General features: G+C 37.8%; 1 protein-coding gene across 2 annotated transcripts in view; it reads right to left on the reverse strand.

Moving 5' to 3' along the window:
* LOC308664876 (desmocollin-2-like) overlaps nt 1–22,272 on the reverse strand; it is a 36,295-nt gene that overhangs the window by 8,023 nt on the left and 6,000 nt on the right. For both annotated transcript variants that reach the window (XM_081322418.1, XM_081322419.1), the window contains exons 2-11: nt 20,304–20,388; nt 19,146–19,348; nt 18,379–18,489; nt 13,774–13,929; nt 11,956–12,100; nt 10,564–10,739; nt 9,060–9,194; nt 7,379–7,564; nt 5,943–6,202; nt 4,240–4,379 (exon numbers count right to left, since the gene is read on the reverse strand). In XM_081322418.1, coding sequence (XP_081178544.1) covers nt 4,240–4,379; nt 5,943–6,202; nt 7,379–7,564; nt 9,060–9,194; nt 10,564–10,739; nt 11,956–12,100; nt 13,774–13,929; nt 18,379–18,489; nt 19,146–19,348; nt 20,304–20,388 — 1,597 coding nt within the window. The remainder of the gene's footprint in view (nt 1–4,239; nt 4,380–5,942; nt 6,203–7,378; nt 7,565–9,059; nt 9,195–10,563; nt 10,740–11,955; nt 12,101–13,773; nt 13,930–18,378; nt 18,490–19,145; nt 19,349–20,303; nt 20,389–22,272) is intronic.

Here is a 22,272-nt window from a genome sequence, read left to right on the forward strand (position 1 = left end):
GTTTGTGATCTGGGCAGCCATGTACATATGACAAAAAATAAATAATAAACAAATAGGAATATTATGAACATGACATCTTTAAAAATTGTTCGGGCTTATTTCAACTATAACTATGGAACTTAGATCTTTGCTGTACATTTTTACACTGAGGGCAGGTTTTCTTTTTTTAAGGAAGCGTTGTATAGATAGTCCTCAACTTACAAACATTTATTTGAAGTTACAATGGCACTGAAAAAAACAACTTACAACTGGTCCTCACACTTATGATTAGCACAGCATCTCCACAGTTGCATATGAACACATGCTGGACAATCAGCATATATTTACAATAGCTGCAATATCCCAGGATCATGCAATCACCATTTGCAACCTTGTCAACCAGCTTCCAACAAGCAAAGTCAACAGGGGAAGCCAGATTCACTTAATGACTACATGATTCACTTAAAAACTGCAGTGATTCACTTAACAATCTGAGTCCTCATTTTACTGACCTCGGAAGAAAGCTGAATCAACCTTGAGCTGGTAAGAATTGAACCGCCGAACTGCTGGCAGTCAGCAGTCAGCAGAATTAGCCTGAAATACTGCCACCACAGCAATCATGGCAAAAAGGTCATAACATTGGGTACAACTCACTTAGCAGCCACCTTGCTTAACAACACAAATTCTGGCCTCAATTGTAATCATAATTACCTATACTATCAAAGACTATCTAGACTGAGAATGCCAGATGATAGTAGCTGGTGTAAGTATACAGTGATATAGAACTTTGGTGGTTAAAGGAAAAAAACTGGTGCCACTGGTTATTAAATCCTTTTCACTTTCACTTCACAAGCCTAAATTTTGACTTGAAAGTGTGACCAAGTGCAAAATGAGAGCAAATTAGTATCTTTGATTAAGAAGGTTAACAACATGTGTCAATATTCAAAAAGTACAACACACTTGGCATTTAGGAATGGTAGAAGTAATCATGTTACTGCTTATTTGGAAGAGTGCATTTGTTTAGGATTAGGCATATCAATATCTAGACATTTGTTAGTAACAGAGAAATGCTGCAAATGTTCTTATTGGTTCTTCCATTGCTGGAAAAAAACCATCATTTATTAAAACTATAATTAGATAGAAAACTTAATTTTTATGATTCTACAAGAAAAAGAAAATTGATTAGATTAATAACTTGATGCCTTTTGTCAATTTTTGCAAGATGAGTAAATTATATGCATTTGAATTAAATCAGCTTTAAAAGGACACACATGAATATTTGAGCTTTTAAAAACTATTTTAGTGCACAGTGATGTCTGCTAAGAGGGTACAATAAAAATTCTTAAAAATATGAATCTCCAAATTCAGTTAGCACTAGCCATGTTAAATCATGGCTTCAAAAATATTTAACACAAAAGAAAATACATTAGTTTAGCTGCAGTGCTGGGATTCTTACTAAATTGTAAAAAATAGTGTGGTAATATATTATGAATGATTTCTTCCAAAGTGTTCCCCTTTCTAGTACCAGTACATAAATAAAGCAAGAAACATAACTATGTATACATTTGGATTACAACCTCCCTATATCCAAACAAGCACAGCTTCTATAACAAAGAAGAGACCGTGGGTGTATATTCTGGTCACTAGAAAAGCATTGGCTATGAATCAAGTTTAAACATAATGCTATCAATTAATAAATAATGCTGGAAGCTTCCTGAATGAGCTTGGTGTATATTAATAAAGAAGAAGTGGTGAGTTCCTGATTTAACCACAGTTAAGCAAATCAGATAAATAGGCAACAGATTGGGGAAAAAAACTCATTTGCAATCAGGTTGTTCTACTCATTAAGCAAGAGTATGTTTATAATGATCCTGCTATAAAGAATTGAGAAAAAGCAAAAAAAAGCAGCATTCCATTAATAATGGAACAAATAGATTCATCAAGAAGCTGACTGACTTAAAATTTTCCCCCTCCATCTGCGATTGGATTCAAGACTTTCTCAGGGACCGGTTACAAATAATGAGGGTCGGGTTTGCTTTGTCCACCCCCGAAGCTTTGCACCGGCTCGCCACAGGACTGTGTGCTTAGCCCCTATCTGTACTCTTTGTACACATATGACTGTGTATCATCTGACCCATCTACTGCAATAATTAAGTTCGCAGATGATACTACCGTGGTGAGTCTTATTACAGGTGGGGATGAGACAGCATACAGGGGGGAGGTACAAAAACTACCCATATGGTGTTGTAACAACTTGCACCTGAACATCGACAAGATGAAAGAGATGGTGCTAGACCTCCAGAGGAAAAAGGAGGAAACTGCCCCACTTTACATTGGGGAGGACTGTGTGGAGAGAATTTCCTCCTTTAAATTTCTGGGAGTCTACCTCTGCGAAGATCTCACCTGGAAAGTTAATACAACCCAGATGGACAGAAAGACCCAACAGAGACTTTACTTTCTTAGGATCCTGCGGAAGAACAGGGTAGAACAACGGCTAATGACCTTCTTTTAACGGTCTACTATAGAGAGCGCCCTCTCGTATTGTATTGTGGTTTGGTATGCTGGTCTGACAGCCGCAGATAGGAAAGCATTACAGAGGGTGGTGAGCACAGCACAAGACATTGTAGGCTGTCCCCTGACACCACTGGATGACATCGCCAGGGCTCGCTGCCTTGGAAGAGTGAGGAAAATTCTCAGGGATGATTCACACCCTGGTCGGTATCTCTTTACTCTCCTACCATCGGGTAGGAGATATAGGGGTATAGCCAGCCGTACCAACAGGCTGAAGAACAGCTTTTATCCATGGCCTGTTAGGCTTTTGAACAGGATAAAATTTTATAAACTTTATGTATGATTGACTTGCGAGGCCAGTGTGTTGTGCAATTAGCTCACATGATGTAATAAGATGGTTTGTGTCACTGCAAGTTGGGGATGGGGGCACAAAGGGAGGCTCAGCCAATCTCAATGTATACATGGTTGTACTTTGACAATAAAGGTTCATTCATTCATTCGTTCAATCTAGACAGGGAGGGTAATTTTGAAATAATCTCTTAAAAAACTCATTTCACTATATTCTCTGTTCAAATTTATCTTTTTAAATATATTTAAAAACAGACTCTGGAGTAGTGAATGTAAACACTGCTAAAGTAAAAATATTCTCATCCATTTTTTTCAAAAAATAAAGCCTAGTAATAAATACAGGTAGTCCTCATTTACCAACTGCCTCATTCAGCAACTAACTGAAGTTACAACAATGCTGATAAAGTAAGTTTATGGCTGGTCCTCGAACTTGCAGCCATAGCAGTGTTTTCATGGTCGCGTGATTACAATTTAGGTGCTTTGTAATCAGCATGCATTTTGTGGTGGTTATAGCATTCTGCAGTCACACGACCACCATTTCCAACCATCACAGATGGCTTATGACAAGCAGTGATGGTTTAGCTATCAGGAAGTTGCAAGCTGCAGTCATGGAATGTTGCACTTAATGACCTTAAAAACTGTGGTGAAACTGACATAAGTCCAGCACAGTCATGTGACATTCCACTTAACCATATCACTTAGTGATGGAGATGCAAGCCCCAATTACAGTTTATATATCCAATATATTTGAAAAGGGACGCAGTGGCTCAGTGGGTTAGGACGCTGAGCTTGTCGATCAGAAAGTCGGCAGTTTGGCGGGTCGAATCCCGAGTGCAGAGTGTAACAGTGAGCGCGTTACTCGTCCCAGCTTCTGCCAACATAGCACTTTGAAAACACATAAAAATGCAAGTAGAAAAATAGGGACCACTACAGTGGGAAGGTAACAGCATTCCGTGCGCCTTTGGCGTCTAGTCATACCGGCCACATGACCACGGAGACGTCCTTGGACAAGCGCTGGCTCTTCAGCTTTGAAACGGAGATGAGCACCGGCCCCTAGAGTCGGAAACGACTAGCACGCATGTGCGGGGGAACCTTTACCTTTACCTTTACATGCTGGCCACATGACCACGGAAACTTCCTAGGACAAGTGCTGGCTCTTTGACTTTGAAACGGAGATGAGCACCGGCCCCTAGAGTCAGAAATGACTAGCACGCATGTGCGGGGGAAACTTTACCTTTACCTATATTTGAAAAGTAGATTTACATGCTGCTTTATTTTTATGTTTCAATCTCATCAATACTCCTGTCATTTCTTTAAGGGAGGATCTTTCATAGGAAATCATAATAAATATATAGCAGAAAATGACTTAAAACATATAAGATTTGTGGCATTTCTACTCACTTCGGTCTACTGCAGCAACTGTTACATTGCATTGATATAACTGTAAATCTGGTGCATCTCTGTCTAACATTTTAGTGGTGCTGATCTGACCTTCATTATTAATGGTGATCCAGTTACATGGGTCCTTTATTATTCTGTAACTGCAAGTGGGAAAAACACATTAGAATCAAACATATGAAATGATATTCTTCATAGTATCTTAGATATCTTTAAACTGTTTGCAAAATAGGCTAGTGCAAATGTATTGTTACATCAGTTCCACAAAACAGCTTATTCAGGAATACACTTTTATAGTAAAGGGTAATATAGGCAGGAAAATAATTTTTTTGAATTTTTTTCATAAATTAATCTCAAATATTCATGAAGCAGAACAACAGTTTTCCTAAACTGGAAAATATGTTAATAGGAAAATAAGACTATCAGATCTGTAAAGAAATTATATGCTAACAACAAAAGAAGTGCACATATACCGTATTTTTCGGACCATAAGACGCACCGGACCATAAGACGCACCCAGTTTTTAGAGCAGGAAAAGAAGAAGAAAAATTCTTTCTCCTTCTCTCTCTCTCCCTCTCTTTCTCTCTTTCTCTCTCTCTCTCTTTCTCTCCCTCCCTCTCCCATTGTCCCTTCCTTCCTTCCTTCCTTCCTTCATTCATTCATTCATTCCTTCCCTCCCTCTTTGTCCTTCCCTCTCTGCATTAGAGCAGTACCCACGGAGGCAGCCCTGCAGCCCGGCTTTCTCTTGCAGAAAGCAAGCTGAAACGGAGTGAGGGAGATTGCCAGAAATGCGAATCGGCCGATCTCGCACTCCTGCAAACTCCCTCGCTCGGTTTCAGCTTCCCTTGCTAAAAGAGAAAGCAGGCTGAAACGAGGCAGATTGCAGCAGCGCGAGATCAGCCGATTCGCATTCCTGGCAATCTGCCTCACTCCATTTCAGCCTGCTTTCTCTTGTAGCAAGAAAAGCTGAAACCGAGTGAGGGAGAGTGCAAGAGCGTGAGATCGGCGTTTCTCAGCACGTGCCGATTCGTGCTCCACTTGCAGAGGTTGGGGCTGGCCATACGGATCACCTTCGGACCATAAGACGCACCCTCGTTTCCCCCCCCACTTTTGGGAAAAAAAGTGCGTCTTATGGTCCGAAAAATACGGTAGATAATCTCACCAGTAGGATGAGGATGGAATAACATCCTTATCTGAAAATGAGGTTTTTAATTCAGGGTTTTAAGGGCACCCTAATCCCCACATACCATATTTGTGCAACCAAAAGCCAAATTTCTGTTTGTTTGTTTTTAAGGTTTGGGGGAGTCAAGGTTTCAATCATCCAATCATGCATACCATTTTGATACCACTAACCTCCATCATCCTGCTCTGGAAGGAAAATTCTCCTTTTAACTTTTAAACTTTCTTTCAATCCCCCTCCCCTATCCCAAGCTGAATTTTGGATCATGGAAGGTTGTTAGAAGATTTGAAGGATGAAAATGGAAGCAGTTGGTCTGTTCAAAGTTTGCTACTTCCATTTTCACTCAACACACACCCAATTGCCTCTGCCACTTCCTGTAATCTCATTAGCTTTCCAGCAATCCTTCCAGTCCTCCAGCTGCATCAGAAACTTGCCAGTCTCTACTCTACACCTATAATACCATCACAGCCAAATTTGTCCATAACAAAAAGGACAAGAAAGTGAATTAAGCAACAGAGCACAATACCGTATTTCTTCACTATTTCCGGTCTCTGGATCACTTGCAGAGTAATGGCCAACCACTGTTCCAGCTTTCAAACATTCTTTTATATCCAAAATATATATTTTAGGATTGAATTCAGGCCCTTCATCCACATCTCGTACTTTAACAACAACAACACATGTACTTGTAGAAATTGGTCCTGAATTTGGTGCCATAACGTAAGGTACTTCATTATTCACAACAATTTCTAATCTTCTCTCCTTGGTTTTTTCATAGTCCAGACCCTAGAAAATGTATTGCAAGATTTGCTACAAATTAGTAGAGTTCCATTCTAAGTTATAATCATGAAGTACAAACCAACATTAAAAAAAACAGATTTCCTATTTAGCAACAATTTGAGGTTTTGGAAAGACAGGAAGCAAAATCAAATCTACCTCTCTCCTTTCTTTTTGCTGATTATAAATTCTGTTGAAGAAAGAACGTCCTTTTCCATGCTTCCATTAATACAACAAACTCAGAAGAATCTCTAACAGTGCTAATTTAGAATGCCATTAACTATTTAAGTATCCTGATCTCATTTGACTTTAATGAATAATTTTCAGATCAGGCCCATGCAAAATGACTCTTACACCATCACCCTAGTCACTGAGGCACTGAGAGTTTAAATAAAAAGCTTAAATGCTTCTGATTCTATCTTTTTTGTGTGTTTTACATTTTGATTGTTTTATAATAATAAGAACATTTCATCAATAAGAATATTTTTATTTGGCCCCAAGAAGTATGCAGAAACTGCTAAGCTTGTAAGCCGCCCTGAGTCTGCGGAGAAGGGCGGGATATAAATGGAATTAAAATAAAATAAATAAATAAATAAATAAATAAATAAATAAATAAATAAATAAATAAGAGGAAAGTTGGGTATCTTTAATGCTCAGGATAAAACAAGTAGCAAAACAGGATAGCATAAAGAGGGTGCCATTTAAGACTCCTTTTCTCCAGTCAAATTCAATGGCTGCCATGCAAATACAGGTTTGTTTTCTTATTATTTCTTTGCATTTTTGCAAACCTGCTCCTATTTCCTCTTGGGCATAGTTCTATGTAATGAAAATGATAGAGCCATAGCATTGGAAGTCTAGCATAAAGCACTCAGCCATGAAATTGGAATAGCGTAAAGAAAAACAGAGTGTATTCAAATGTTTACAAAATAAAAACTATCAGCTTTATAATAAAAGTAGTGAGAAAACTATGTCGTCAATACAGCAAACACAATTCAATGCTGAAAAATTATTGCAAATTGTAACTTTTAGGGAAAACTATACAACTACAGAGTTAGCGGTGTTAAAGTATCATGAAAACCACTGGCACCTTCAGTACTGGAAAATAGGACTGCAACTCCTAAGACAACTCTAAATGAAAGTGGAAATATACCCTGTAACATTTTGCATAATCTTCTTCCTTATTACCTTTTTAATACATAAGGTACCAGTGTTTGAATCCCGGTTTGTTTCAATTTTAAAAGAACCATCTTCATTTCCCTTTTTAATATTGAAAGTAGCAATCCAGGCTGGAGTTCCCCGTACATCTTTGTCTATCACACTAATTTTTGTGACTTCTGCATTAACTGTGTTTTCAGGTATAAATACTTCATACTGAAATAAGCAAAATGTTCATAGATTAACTTCATTGTGCAAAGTTTAAAACAATGTTATTATTCCAAGATGCAGTAATCCCAGATAGCATTGGTATATAACACCCTATTTGTTTTTGAACATAATTATAAAGACTATATCTAAATCAAGACTATGAATTCTGGTCCTGCCATAGGCACAAAGGCAGGTGGGTGACCCAGGACCATTCACTCTTTCTAAGACCTAGGAAGAATACCAGAACAAATTACTACTGAAATCTTGCAAAAAAAAAAAACTATAGACTTTTCCAGGTGATCGACAAGAATCAAACCCTCCCCAGTAATTCCTACACTCTCCTGTTCCTTTAATTAGTTCTATTACTGTGCTCAAATTTTAGTTTTGTTATATATTATTTGTAGGTTAAGGCATTCCAAACTAAACATGGAAGTGGTTGTGGGGGAGGTCATTTGTTTTCTCTGCAACCAAGAGGAGGACAGAAATCATGGTTTAATAAACAAGTTAACTTGTAGGTTTATTGGGGGCAAAAATAAATTGGAGGTACAAGGGAATTAGGAAACAGAAAGCAAAATGAAACAACACTGCTGCACTATCCCCTTATTAGGTATAGAGCAGACATGTCAAACACAAGGCCCGGGGGCCGGATCCGGCCCGCAAAGTGGTTTCATGTGGCCCGCGAAGCCATCCTGGAAACAGTGAGGGAACGGCCCACACTGCCTTGGCCCTGGCTCAGAGACACTCCTTCTGCCAGAGACCCTCAGATCTGTCCCACTCCAGCCCAGGCCCCCATAGGCACCCTTGATGCGAACGATGTAGAGCTGGCCATGCCCACCCAGTAGGCCATACGCACTCTAGCCATGCCCACCTAGTAGGCCACGCCCACCCTGGCCATACCCACCCGGCCCCTTGAGGGCAACCTCAATGCTGATGCGGCCCTCAATGAAATTGAGTTTGACACCCCTGGTATAGAGAATACATTCCCATTGATACAAAAGAGAAGGGAGGGAGAACACACCAGATTTGCAAGATCATGTTATCATAGCCAATCTAAACTAGTCTTTACTCCTCTATGGAACTAATTTCTTGGCTTCATAAATCTGATATAAAATTGTAAGTCTGGTTGTGCTCCCCCCCCTGTTTTATACTTGTGAAAATTAGGGAGATATCTGTCTGAGATATTTGCATACAGTCTGCTTTCTACATGTGCCAGACATAATGTATGTTTTCCTTCACATCTCTTTGGTAATGGACATCCTCTCTCTTCTTCAAAGCTATTTTATTTACTCTCTATACTAGACTAAATATATAGGAATAGAATAAAACATGCAGGGTTTAGACTCATAATTAATATATATTCAATATACATATACACACACATGTGCACACACACACATATATATACATATATACATACATATACACATACACAAACACACAATAAAAATTGAAAACAGATGACAAAAGTAAAACAAAATTAGCTTGAAAAAGTCAGACATACCACACCATGTTCGCACATCGGTGCGTGATCATTTGCATCACCAACTTCAATTATAACTGTTCCAGTGTTGCATAAACCAAAACTCTGACCTCCCATATCTCTTGCTTCCATTAATACTGTGTATCTATCTATTTTCTGAAAGAGAGCATTGTAGACGTCAGTATTGTTTATTCATTCTTAAAAATGAAATAAATTACATATAATTTATAAACACAGAGAAATGAATCATGAGGATTTTTTAAAATGTGACTATTAAAGTTATATTATAATTTTATAACATATAAATTATAAATTATATAATTTATATAATTATATAAAAATAACTTATAAAACATTATATAAATTAAAACATTTTTCAGGTCAATGATGCAGAGTTCCATAAATTTATTTCCCTAATGAAGAACTTCTCCCTGACTGATACATCTGTCCTGTATGTGCAGAAAAAGTGGAAGAAGAAATATTTGCTTTTTCTTCATGTTCTATGAAAGAAAAAGTACTACAGTTTCTATGTTTTCCAGAATACTAGCACTTTTTCTAGTTTCCTGCCAACCCCACCCCTCATCTTCCCTTCATGTTCATCTTTTTCAGGTTGCCATTCTTCCGTATAATTGAAATTTTGTGGGAGGTTGGCTGCTGCTTGTATATCCCACACAAGGAGAAACAGTCTTTCATAGATTTTAAAATTCACAGATGGTTACAGACGAGTATGCTGAGTCCAATATGCAGATTTTTAACATTATGTCAGTCCTGGTAAATCTTAGCAAACCAGGTAGAAGAAGTCAAGTTGAGGAAGGCTGCAATAATTTTTATATATTGCTGCACTGCCAATTATATACTGCTGACAATTTCTGTGATCCAGAAATCTGTTTAAAATATATCTAACTAAATGTTAGTATGGCAGAAAAAAGAAAAGAAAAAAGCTTTTACCAATGTATTATTAATTGGCATGCTCTTCGTCTATTCACTCTGTGGAATGAATAACCTTACAACACCCAGAAGGAAAGGTCCTCTTTTAACACTGTAATTATCTGAAAAGTATAAGCTGTCAATATGGCTAATTACAATCTTCTTCCTCAAACCACTTTCTACTGGGCATTTCTTCTTCCAGTTCTATGTCCCTGGCTAGCAACTGACTTACCAATCCATTTCCAAGCTTCCATTCCTTCCCATAGTCTCTTTGAAAGTGCAGCCCAGAGAATTTGCATGTGCCCTTGACTATATTTCATATATGAATATTTTATCTACCATCTTTCGGTCAAGTTAAAAGACATGAATCCAATTTTGTTAGCATCATCAATCAAATCTGCAGCATGCTCAAGAATTTTGTGCTTCAAATTGGCTCCATGATCAATAAAACTTTTGTTACAAAGAAACTGTACATTCCTTAAAACCAGTTCAGTTCTATAGTTTAACGGCAGGATTCTAGGTGCCAAACACTCTTTAAAAGTTGTCTCTGAAAGTTGCAAAGGTAAAGAACAACATTAGGTTTCAGGAAAAAAATTACCTCTCTATCCAAGGATGGGGTATGCAAAGAAATATCACCAGAATCTGCATGTACAGTAAATAAAAAGCCACCCCGAGATGAAGGAGGAGTCTGTCCCACAATTCTGTATTTCAGTTTAGTGTGCAGAGTGCCGGGTTCATCTATGTCTGTTGCAGTCATTTGCCCAATGAAGGTTCCTGCATGAAAAAACAATGCAGTGGTCTACTATAATATGCTTCTTGCACTATTATTAGAGAACTAGCTTCCAAATAGTATTGTATGTATGCCACATATTAACCAATACTTAAATTAATGCAATAAAGACATTTCTAGTTGCCTTTAAACTGCCCTCTTTCCATACAAATTTCTACAATTTATCATAGATATTTCTACAATCCATCCTTGCTTGTTTCACTAAAGCTGTGATTTATCATACTGAATGAAATTGGTCTTTTTTTATCAACAACACTTAAATTTAAAACCACTAAAAGAATTTTGTGGAAAGTGTTTATTCAGGTTATATCCATTTCTGACTGTCAGTTTCACTACAATATTACAGTGGATGCTTAAAAATAAAAAAAATAAAATATTCAGCAAATTAATAAGTTTGATCTCACTGTTCACATTAAAATGCAATGCTCGAAACAAACTTTCATGTTCTAACTAGAAAACTGCAAAACAAAGAGAAAAATTTTGTAGAATGAATCACATCTTTGTAGAAAACATGCTATCACTCAGATTTAAACCAAAGCAGCAGCACTAAACCGAAAACTCTTCCCACGTTCCTTCCAAGAAGAATCCACTATCTTTAATATTTATAAAATCAAGCTAGGGTGGGTTTGGGGGGTTGGAGCTTACCATTGCAGCCAGGCCTCCCTTGGATTGACACTTGCCTCGCCGGCCCACTTCTTCTGTGGCTGAAGGAGCAGCTTCATTCTGCAGCTGAGAATGGAGCTCCAGCCTGCATTTTGCAGTCAGAGGCCCTTCTGGAAGGCACAGTTCTCAGCTGCAGAGGCCTTCCGAAAAGGCCTCTGACTACAAAATGCAGGCCGAAGCTCCATTCTCAGTTGCAGAATGATATTGCTCTTTCAGCCACAGAAGAAGTGAGCCGGCGAGGCAAGTGTCAATCCAAGGGAGGCCTGACTGCAAAGGTAAGCTCCAACCCCCCAAACCCACCCTAGCTTGATTTTTAGGCATGCGCCTCACAGAGCTAGGGCTTATTTTTGAGGTAGGGATTATATTAGGTCCATCCTCAAAAATCAAGCTAGGGCTTATTTTCGGGGCAGGCCTTACTTTTGGAGACATACGGTATTCACTCTTTTAACGGCTGAATCTTATCCATTAAACTGCAGTCCCAACAAGGGATTGTTAACAATATAAAACTAAAATGTTTTCAATTATGTATACGCTTACCAGATTTGCTATTCTCTAAAATACTGAAAGTAACTGTATCAGGATTAAAAATTGGGGGATTATCATTATCATCCTCAATTCGGATTAAATGTACAAGTGGAATCTCTGGTGTGTAGCCATCTAATGTCTTTGCATAGCAAATTATCTGTAAAAAAGAAAATATTTTAATTTGCTATCTATGCAGAGTTGATTTTTTTTTGCTAATCTATTTTAACAATTAACATCATATGCTATTACATTCCTTGCACATTAGTATTTATTGATTTACATATTTAATTTGTATGCCATCAGACTTCCAGTAACTCTGGACAGTTCACAAACTAAAGCTATACAATAAGACAAAAAAAACAAAAGATAACAAAAGTGTGCAACAATGACATCATTACAGATTGCTAAGAAGGGACTTCAACCATCCTAGCCAAAAGCCTGGATGAAAAGCTAGGTCTTCACCACCTTATGAAACATCAATAGGTATGAAGCATCCGGATTTTGGGGCAAAGGGGGGGGCTTCATTCCAGAGTGTAGACTCTATGACAGAGAAGAGGAATGTCTGACATAGCTTAAATGGCATAGTTTCATTGAAGGACTCCAGAGTGCACCAACCTTGTCAGATCAAATTATCCAGAAAGGAAGAGAACCATCATAACACTTTGCCCCCATCACCAAGTCATGAAGTCAGTTCAGAAGGACATAATGCAAATGATAACAAAAGTCACTGAGAGATCAAGAAGCACAGACACACATGTACCATCCCCATCTTGGCTCTGCCAGAGGACATCTACAATGCAACCAAATCTGTCTCATTATTAAATCCCAGCCTGCAACCTCACTGAAATAGGTATAATCTGCTTCCTCCAGAATACTCATCAATTTAAGGACAACCACCTTCTCAACAACCTTCCCCAGAATTAGAAGGCTGGAGTTTGGATGGTAGTTATTGAAAGCCACTAAATCCAAGGACAGCTTCTTGAGGAGGACATGCAACACCATTTTTTTCAAAGGAGGAGATACCACCCCATCAAGGATGCCAACACCTCAGCTCGGACCAAATGCACGTCACCTCCCTGATCACTTTTATGATGCAAGAAGAACTCTGATTCAAGACACTGGCAGCTGAGCTGACAGCAAAAGAGAACCCTATTTACTTTCTCAGGAGTCACTAGCTGAATCATGAGAGCATATTTGAATGATGCTATCCATCAGGTAGCCTGAATAATTCCTACAGTGGCCCAACAGATATTCCCAAGGGCCCTCCCTTCCCAACAGAGATCAAGGGATCTTAATCAGAGCTGCTGAATGGCAATCAGCAAATGCAATAAGGGTGGAGAAGTAATAATAGCTTAGCAGCCAAGTTTGAAATGTACTAGTAAGATTAACTTTATATGGATCTCCAAGAGATGAAACTGCTTTACTGAGTTTCATAAAATCTAAATTTTGATTTTCTTCTAATTATTAGCAACTTGAACAAGTAGTATTTAAGACCACTTCTCAGCATTCCAACTTTTGTGGTGTCTGCACAATCATGTGATCGTGATCCAGGTGCTCAGCTTGTAATTATGAAATTGGAGCATCCAGCAGTCACTGTGACCTTTTTTTGCAGGATAAATGGGGAAATCGTAATTGGTAACCATGTGACATTCTTGCTTAAATACCCATTGTGATGCACTTAACAATAGCAAGCAGAACTGCTATTGGAATTGCCATAGTTAAGTGACGTGGCCACATGATATTGCAATTTATAACCACATCAATTAACTAGTCCCAATTGCTGTCATAAACTGAGGACAAACCTATAGTTTAGAAAATTATGACTCTTACCTGAAATTCTGCGTACTCCTCCCGATCTATTGGGCAAGTAACAAAGAGATTTCCTGTTTCTTTTTCAATGTAAAAATAATTCAAAGGTGGCTGATCCACACCAGGACCACTAATGGAATAGGTAATGTTGTAGTTTTGAGCTGAATCAGAAGATAGCTATAAAGAAAAAAAAGGAGGGGTGAAAGAAAAATATAATCATATCCTATATCCAGAAGTGAAGTAAAACAATCCTCTCATCCTTAGAAAATATCTAAATATTTAAAAAGTATTCAGTATATATGCCAAAAGATGATAACATAATCCTCAGAGGTTGCTGGATCATAACACCCTGTTTCTCATTGCTTCAGATAGCAGTTAAAGTGGATAGGAGTTGGAATTTAGAATCTAAAGGACTACATTATGGATTGTTGTTAATTGAGAAGTCATGTCCGACCCATCGCAACCCCATGGACAACGTTCCTCCAGGCCTTCCTGTCCTCTACCATCTTCTGGACTCCATTTAAGCTCACACTTACTGCTTCAGTGACTCCATCCAGCCACCTCATTCTCTGTCGTCCCCTTCTTCTATTGTCCTCAATCTTTCCCAGCATTAGGCTCTTTTCCAGCGAGTCCTTCCTTCTCATTAGGTGGCCAAAGTATTTGAGTTTCAACTTCAGGATCTGGCCTTCTAAAAAGCAGTCAGGGTTGATCTCCTCTAAGACTGACCGGTTTCAACGCCTTGCAGTCCAAGGGACTCGCAGGAGACTTCTCCAGTACCAGAGTTCAAAGGCCTCAATTCTTTGGCGCTCAGCCTTTCTTATGGTCCAACTTTCACTGCCATACATTGCAACTGGGAAAACCACAGCCTTGAAAGTACACACTTTTGTTGGCAGGGATGTCTCTGCTTTTTGGTGTGCTGTTTAGATTTGCCATGGCTTTCCTCCTCAGGAGCAAGTGTCTTTTAATCTGTCACTACCTCCATTTCTTCCCCATCTATTTGCCAGGAATTGAGAGGGCTGGATGCCATGATCTTCGTTTTCTTAATGTTGAGTTTCAAGCCAACTTTTGCACTCTCCTTCTTCACCCGCATCAAGAGGCTCTTTAGTTCCTCTTCACTTTCTGCCATTAGAGTGGTATCATCTGCATATCTTAGGTTATTGATATTTCTCCCGGCAATCTTAATTCCAACTTTTGATTCATCTAGCCCTGCCTTTCTCATGATGTGAAGTTAAATAGGTAGGGCGACAGTATACAGCCTTGCCGGACTCCTTTCCCAATTTTGAACCAATCAGTGGTTCCGTGTCCAGTTCTCACTGTTGCTTCTTGACCCGCATATAGGTTTCTCAAGAGACAGATAAGATTATTTGGTTCTCCCATCTCTTCAAGAACTTGCCACAATTTGTTGTGATCCACACAATCAAAGGCTTTAGCATAGTCAATGAAGCAGAAGTAGATGTTTTTCTGGAACTCCCCAACTTTACCCATGATCCAGTGTATGTTGGCAATTTGATCTCTAGTTCCTCTGCCTCTTCGAAATCCTGCCTGTACTTCTGGTAGTTCTCGATCCACATACTGCTGGAGTCTAGCTTGTAGGATTTTAAGCATAACTTTACTAGTATGTGAAATGAGTGCAATGGTGCAATAGTTTGAACATTCTTTGGCACTGCCTTTCTTTGGAATTGGAATGTAAACTGATCTTTTCCAATACTGAGGCCACTGCTGAGTTTTCCAAATTTGCTGGCAAATTGAGTGTAGCACTTTTACTACATCGGCTTTTAAGATTTTCAATACCTCAGCTGGAATACTGTCACCTCCACTAGCTTTGTTGTTGTTCAGCTTTCCTAAGGCCCACTTCACTTCACATTCTAGGATGTCTGGCTCGAGGTCAGTGACCACCTCATTGTGGTTATCAGGGATGTTAAGCTCGTTCTTGTATAGTTCTTCTGTGTAATTTTGCCACCTCTTCTTAATCTCTTCTGCCTCTGTTAGGTCCCTGCCATTTATCATGCCCATTTTTGCATGAAATATTCCCTTCATCTCTCCAATTTTCTTAGAGAGATCTCTGGTCCTCCCTATTCTATTGTTTTCTTCTATTTCTTTGCATTGTTCATTTAAGAAGGCATTCTCATCTCTTTTAGCTATTCTCTGGAATTCTGCATTCAATTGGGTGTATCTTTCTTTTTCTCCCTTGCCTTTCGCTTCCCTCCTTTCCTCAGCTATTTGCAAAGCTTCCTCAGACAGCCATTTTGCTTTCTTGCATTTCTTTTTCTTTGGGATGGTTTTAGTTGCTACCACTTGTACAATGTTGCAAACCTCCGTTCATAGTTCTTCAGGCAGTCTGTCTATCAGATCTAATTCCTTACATCTATTTGTCACCTCTACTGTATATTCATCAGGGATATGATTTAGTTCATACCTGAGTGGCCTAGTGCTTTTCCCTACTTTCTTCAGTTTAAGCCTAAATTTTGCAACGAGAAACTTATGGTGTGAGCCACAGTCAGTTCCTGGTCATGTTTTTACCGAATGTATAGAGCTTCTCCATCCTTGGCTGCAGAGCACATAGTCAATCTGATTTCTGTGTTGACCGTCTGGTGATGTCCATGTGTAGAGCCATCTCTTAGGTTGTTGAAAAAGTGTTTGCTATGACCATCATATTCTCTTGACAAAATTCTGTCAGCCTGTGCCCTGCTTCATTTTGTACTCCAAGGCCAAACTTGCCTGTTATTCCAGTTATCTTTTGGCTTCCTACTTTAGCATTCCAATCCCCTATGATGATAAGGACATCATTTTTTGGTGTTAGTTCTATAAGGTGCTGTAGAGCTTCATAGAACCGATCAATTTCATCCTCTTCAGCACTGGTGATTAGGGCATAGACTTGGACTACTGTGATATTGAATGGTTTGCCTTGGATTCGAACTGAGATCATTCTGTCATTTTGGGGATTGCATCCCAGTATTGCTTTTCCTACTCTTTTGTTGACTATGAAGGCTACTCCATTTCTTCTGAGGGATTCTTGCCCCGCAGTAGTATACCTAATGGTCATCTGAATTAAATTCACCCATTCCTGTCCATTTTAGTTCGCTAATTCCTAAGATGTCAATGTTCAGTCTTGTCATCTCTTGTTTGACCACGTCCAGTTTTCCTTGATTCATGGATCTTACATTCCAGGTTCCTATGGAGAATAAATCTTTACAGCATCAGACTTTTCTTTCACCACCACATACATCCACAGCTGAGCATCCTTTCGGCTTTGGCCCAGTCGCTTCATTCTTTCTGGCGCTACTAGTACTAGCCCTCTGCTCTTCCCCAGTAGCATATTGGATGCCTTCCGACCTGAGGGGCTCATCTTCCGGCATCATATCTTTTTGCCTTTTGGTACTGACCATGGGGTTTTCATGGCAAAGATACTGGAGTGGGTTGCCATTTCCCTTTCCAGTGGATTACGTTTTGTCAGAACTCTCTGCTATGACCTGTTCGTCTTGGGTGGCCCTGCACGGCATAGCTCATAGCTTCATTGAATTACAGAAGCCCCTTCGCCACGACAAGGCAGTAATCCATGAAGGGGACATTATGGATACATGTATTAATTATATATTGTTTGCTTTGATGTACACTAAGAAGGCAAATATAAACACTTAATATGGTTTTAAGGAAATTTAAAATATTCATATACACTGCAAATAGTTGGTGCACAGAGAAGGGGATATAGTTAGAGATAAAATACTTATAATTTTCCTATTTTTCCATATATAGTAATTTTTTCTATTCCTTTTTCAGTACTTGTAAATAATAAAAATAATATAATTTTAGTATAAACTTTTTCATATAATAAAATAATTAAATGTACTTAGCATTTTTATCAATATTATATTAAATATAAATAGCTTAATATAAGCTATTTTTTATATATTATAAACATTGATGTGCATTTGGAAGGTTTACAAGCAAACTAGTTTTGCTACTCAACTTTCCCTTACTGTGTTTGAGAGCTATGTCAGAGTAGATGTTTACCACATATCTTCAATAGGAAAATAATCTAAAAAATCAATCTCTTACAGAAGCTCTTAGAAATCTCAGTAGGCACTACATTTATAGCAACTAATCACATTTGAAACTGCAGAAACAATTTATATTATTTTGCTGTTCAATTTCAGTGTTTGAACAAAGAGATGAAGTCTGTCGGTATATATACTAATATTTACTTAACTAGGACACATGAAACAAGGAATCATAATTCTTGAAAAAAATGCATTTCCTCAAAAGTGGAGTTTATTTACCAAATTTTAAATGGAAATAGAATGGTAAGCAAATCTGTAATTTTATTCTTTCACTAGATTTTGGATATATCAGTCTTTTATAAAGGTGGCACCAAAATAAAAAAGGAAAATAAAAACTAGATTTGTATCATATGTGGTTAACTTTGAAACAACTTGAATAACAAAGTGAGTAAGTTATATCAGGCAACACTCTGTACACCTTTTTTATATAATTTGCCCTTTAAGCAAGATGAGCAAGTATTACTAATATTTGTGTAAGTGACTACACATGAGACTAACTGTATTGCATACAAGTTGCTAATAATACATATTCCTACTTAAAATAGGAGAAGGAAGTTTATTAACTTACCTGCTGAATTTGCATTGGGAAAGGTCCCAGTGAATTTTCCATTATAGTGGTTGGTACAGGAGCCCATCTTCGTTTACTGCGTCTAAGAACTTTCTCTCCTGTTTTGTGTGTCTAAGTTCAAAAAATATACAAAGAAGCAATGTATTTCTAAAATATATAATTTATTCTAGTATTTTCAGCTGACTTCCTTTCTTATATTTTTCAGTGGCCCAAACATACCTTTTTTCCATGGAATGTCTTTACTAGCATCATTCTTTCTTTGACACAATGCTAACAGGATAAACTAAAAATTTATCATTCATCTATAGCTAAAGGGGTGCTAAAAGCTTCTGTTAGAACTACATATGCTAACAACATCTTTTAGGAACTGCAAGGCTGTCAGAAGAAGCCACATAGTTTTGTCTCTCTATTATTATTCTTTATTTAATGTGCTTTTAAATACATTATACATTTAATATTCAGACATAACCAAGATCCCAGAAGGAACCTCATGTCTATAGTCAAGCGAAGGTTTCTTTGCTCTCATTGCGTTTCATTAGTCAAAATTCCTAGAAGTTCTGATGCCAAGCATTTTGACTACTTCAAATTTCCACATTATGTTCCATGCCCTCCAGGGACTGGTTATGTTGATTGATTAATCTAGAAGTTACCAGGTTTGGAAGAGTTGATTTACATATGAATAAGGATAGCCTAGCAAAATAATCAGTATTTTCTTATAATTAGTTACAGTCAATTAACTTTCATAACACTAGTTATAGGCCACTTACCTTTGGGGAATGTGACAGCAAGTTGACATGGATTTGCTTTTGCTGATTATTTTGCAAGTTCTTGAGCAATATGGTGAATGTTTTCTTTCCAGAAGACAAAGAAACTGAATTTGATGTAAATATAGAACCATCTTCCAGAACTATAAAATCAGGGTCACTTGTACTGATCAGGTGAGGAGTTCTAAGATACCCATTCAGATTTACTAATAAAAAGACAAAAGGAAAGTCGTAAAGAATCGTTCCCAATATCATCCACATAAAGATACATGTATATACCCTAAAAATTTACATTTATACATAAGTGCATTAGATAAATTGGAGAATAGCAAAACTCTGCAATAATCCCCATAGAAAATATATGTGAAAATACAAAATTAAATAAACTGGCCAAATGTCACAAGATTTCAATTTTTTAAATGAAACCATGTAAAATTTCAAGCAAGTAAGAAAAAACACTTAGGAATGCATAAAATTCCAATTTTCTGATATGATATCATACAATACAATCAGCAATCTGTACAACTCTGGCTTTTATATTTTAAATGTATTGGCACTCAGACCTTGAAAAGAGTAGGAAGATGGGATTGGAAATCATATCATAAACATAAAACATTTGTCCAGAGATAAACAGACAGACATAAAAGGAAGCAACTTAAAGGGATCCAGTTTTAAATGTTTATGTTCACCTATTTAGCTTGGCTTAAATAAATAATAAATCTTGAATTCATATCACCTGGTTAGACATTGTTGAGACACTGAATGCAGCAAATTAATTGAAAATAAAGAAAAGAAAAGAAAAGAAAAGAAAAGAAAATGGTTGTTGGTAATCCAAATATATGCAAAGGTAGAAGGAAGAAAATAAATAGCTAGTTCCATTTATTTCACTTAAAAATTGTAATTTTAGTACACTTTCTCCCAAGCTGACATTTGGTCTGCTCATTAGTGTATTTTTAAATTTAAAATCTAAAACCTTGCTGTGTATGCAAGACTCATTCTTCAGTATGCATATTTAATATTCCAATACTCTTTAATTAGGAAAATTCTCTTTTAAATACAATATGGTTTACTTCAAGAAAAATTATTGGGATGAGGAAGACAAAAATAACCACAGATATTAGATTCAAATTATAATATTTAAGAAACATGCTGTTTTCTCACCTTGGCCAATTAGTGTGTCTGGGTTTAGTTTTGGAGGCACATTTAAGGTAACCTTTTTGGAAGCTTCACAGGATAAACATAATACCTAGATGGGGACAAAAGAATCAGTATTATACTTCAATTATATTTGTATTGCAGAACTATAAGTAATGAAAATAAATGTAGCCTTACACATCCCTGCTGCAATTTGCTAAATCAAATAGTAAACATGAATTGAAGCATTCAGTTATAAGCAAGAGGAAATCTAGTCTTTTTTCCATATAAAAGAATCTGATACATGATACATCACCAGGCATAGAAAGTTAAAACATATCTGGTTCCACTATAATTTCCACTATAAGACTATCTGCAACACATGATGTCACACATTTAGCTACAAAAACTATTTTTAACATTTGATTTTAAAATCCTTAACTTAATACATTATCAAGAGAATATGGATGAAGATTAGGAAAAACATCCTTTCTATGTTGAAATCAATACATGAAACCTTTATGTATTGCGACCCTACCTGGACCGAGATGCCCTATGCGCAGTCACTCATGCGCTCGTGACCTCCCATTTAGACTACTGCAATGCTCTCTACATGGGGCTGCCCTTGAGGACCATTCGGAGACTACAACTGGTGCAGAATGCGGCCGCGCGAGTTGTGATGGGGGTCTCCCGATACTCCCATGTAACACCTCTACTCCGTGAGCTGCATTGGCTTCCGGTTGCTCTCCGGGTGAGATTCAAAGTGCTGGTGATGACCTATAAAGCCCTAAATGGCTTGGGTCCGGGATATTTGAGGGAACACCTGCTGCCAGCATCAAGTTCCCTTCGTCCAGTGCGCTCGCAGAGGGAGGGTCTTCTCAGGGTGCCGCCGATAAAAGATTGCCGGCGGATAACACCCAGGGAGAGGGCCTTTTCCGTGGGTGCGCCTGCCCTCTGGAACCAGCTGCCCATGGAGCTCAGGACTGCCCCTGACCTACGCTCATTCCACCGGGACCTGAAGACTTGGCTCTTTGAGCTCTCTGACCCAGGCTGAGAATTTTAACTGGGGTTTTATTTTCAGGGATAATTTAATCTTTTAATTCTCTTTTAACTTTGTATTTTATATTGATGTGATTTTAAAATCCCTGTAAACCGCCCTGAGTCCTTCGGGAAAGGGCGGTATATAAATCTAATAAAATCTAAATCTAAATCTAAATTTCAGCATGTAACAAAATAAGAGGCAACATAAAGGAACAAGATGCCATCTTAGATATATAAACCCAGATTTTGACTACAACCAAAGACCCAACAATGCAGAAAGCATCAGGAGATATTACAAGCAAAAATTGCAATGTGTCAGTTGTAAAGGCAGAACAAATTAATAGGACTCCATGATACCCTTACCCCACACCTATTCTTTCAAAACATTTGAATGGCTATGTGAATCCTTTCAAAGTTTAGTAATACTGCTATAATACATGAAGGTACAGAAATTTTATAAATTTTATAAACCATCATTATCTGCACAAGTAGTTGTATAAAACTGTGTTTCCATAATTTCCATCAATTAATCTGTGCACATTTACTAGGGACTACAAACCATATCACAATGACATGCCACTGACTTCATAGGGAAATTAACTTAGGATAACATACTACAAGCAAAATAACTGTGTACAGTATGTTTGGGCCAGCAGGTGAAATCGGGCAATATTCAAGCAACACATCTCATATCAAAGGGCGCAATGCAAGGGGGAAAAAACAGCAAGGCTGCCTTATTTAATAGATTTGGAAGAATATACTCAGTTATTACTTGAACCGGTTATTAATTTTCCCCCTTACTTTAGGGAAGCCTTGCCTATACTATGACTCATTTGAATGGAAACATTGATTGGGGTTAAAGAGCCTACAGACATCTTCAGCTACATTATGGCACCAAGCATACCACCATCATGCCCCATTTTAAATATAATTTATTTTATAAGGCAGAACTAAT

This window comes from Vipera berus, assembly GCF_964194415.1.
Source record: "Vipera berus genome assembly, chromosome: 3".
NCBI classification, from domain to species: domain Eukaryota; kingdom Metazoa; phylum Chordata; class Lepidosauria; order Squamata; family Viperidae; genus Vipera; species Vipera berus.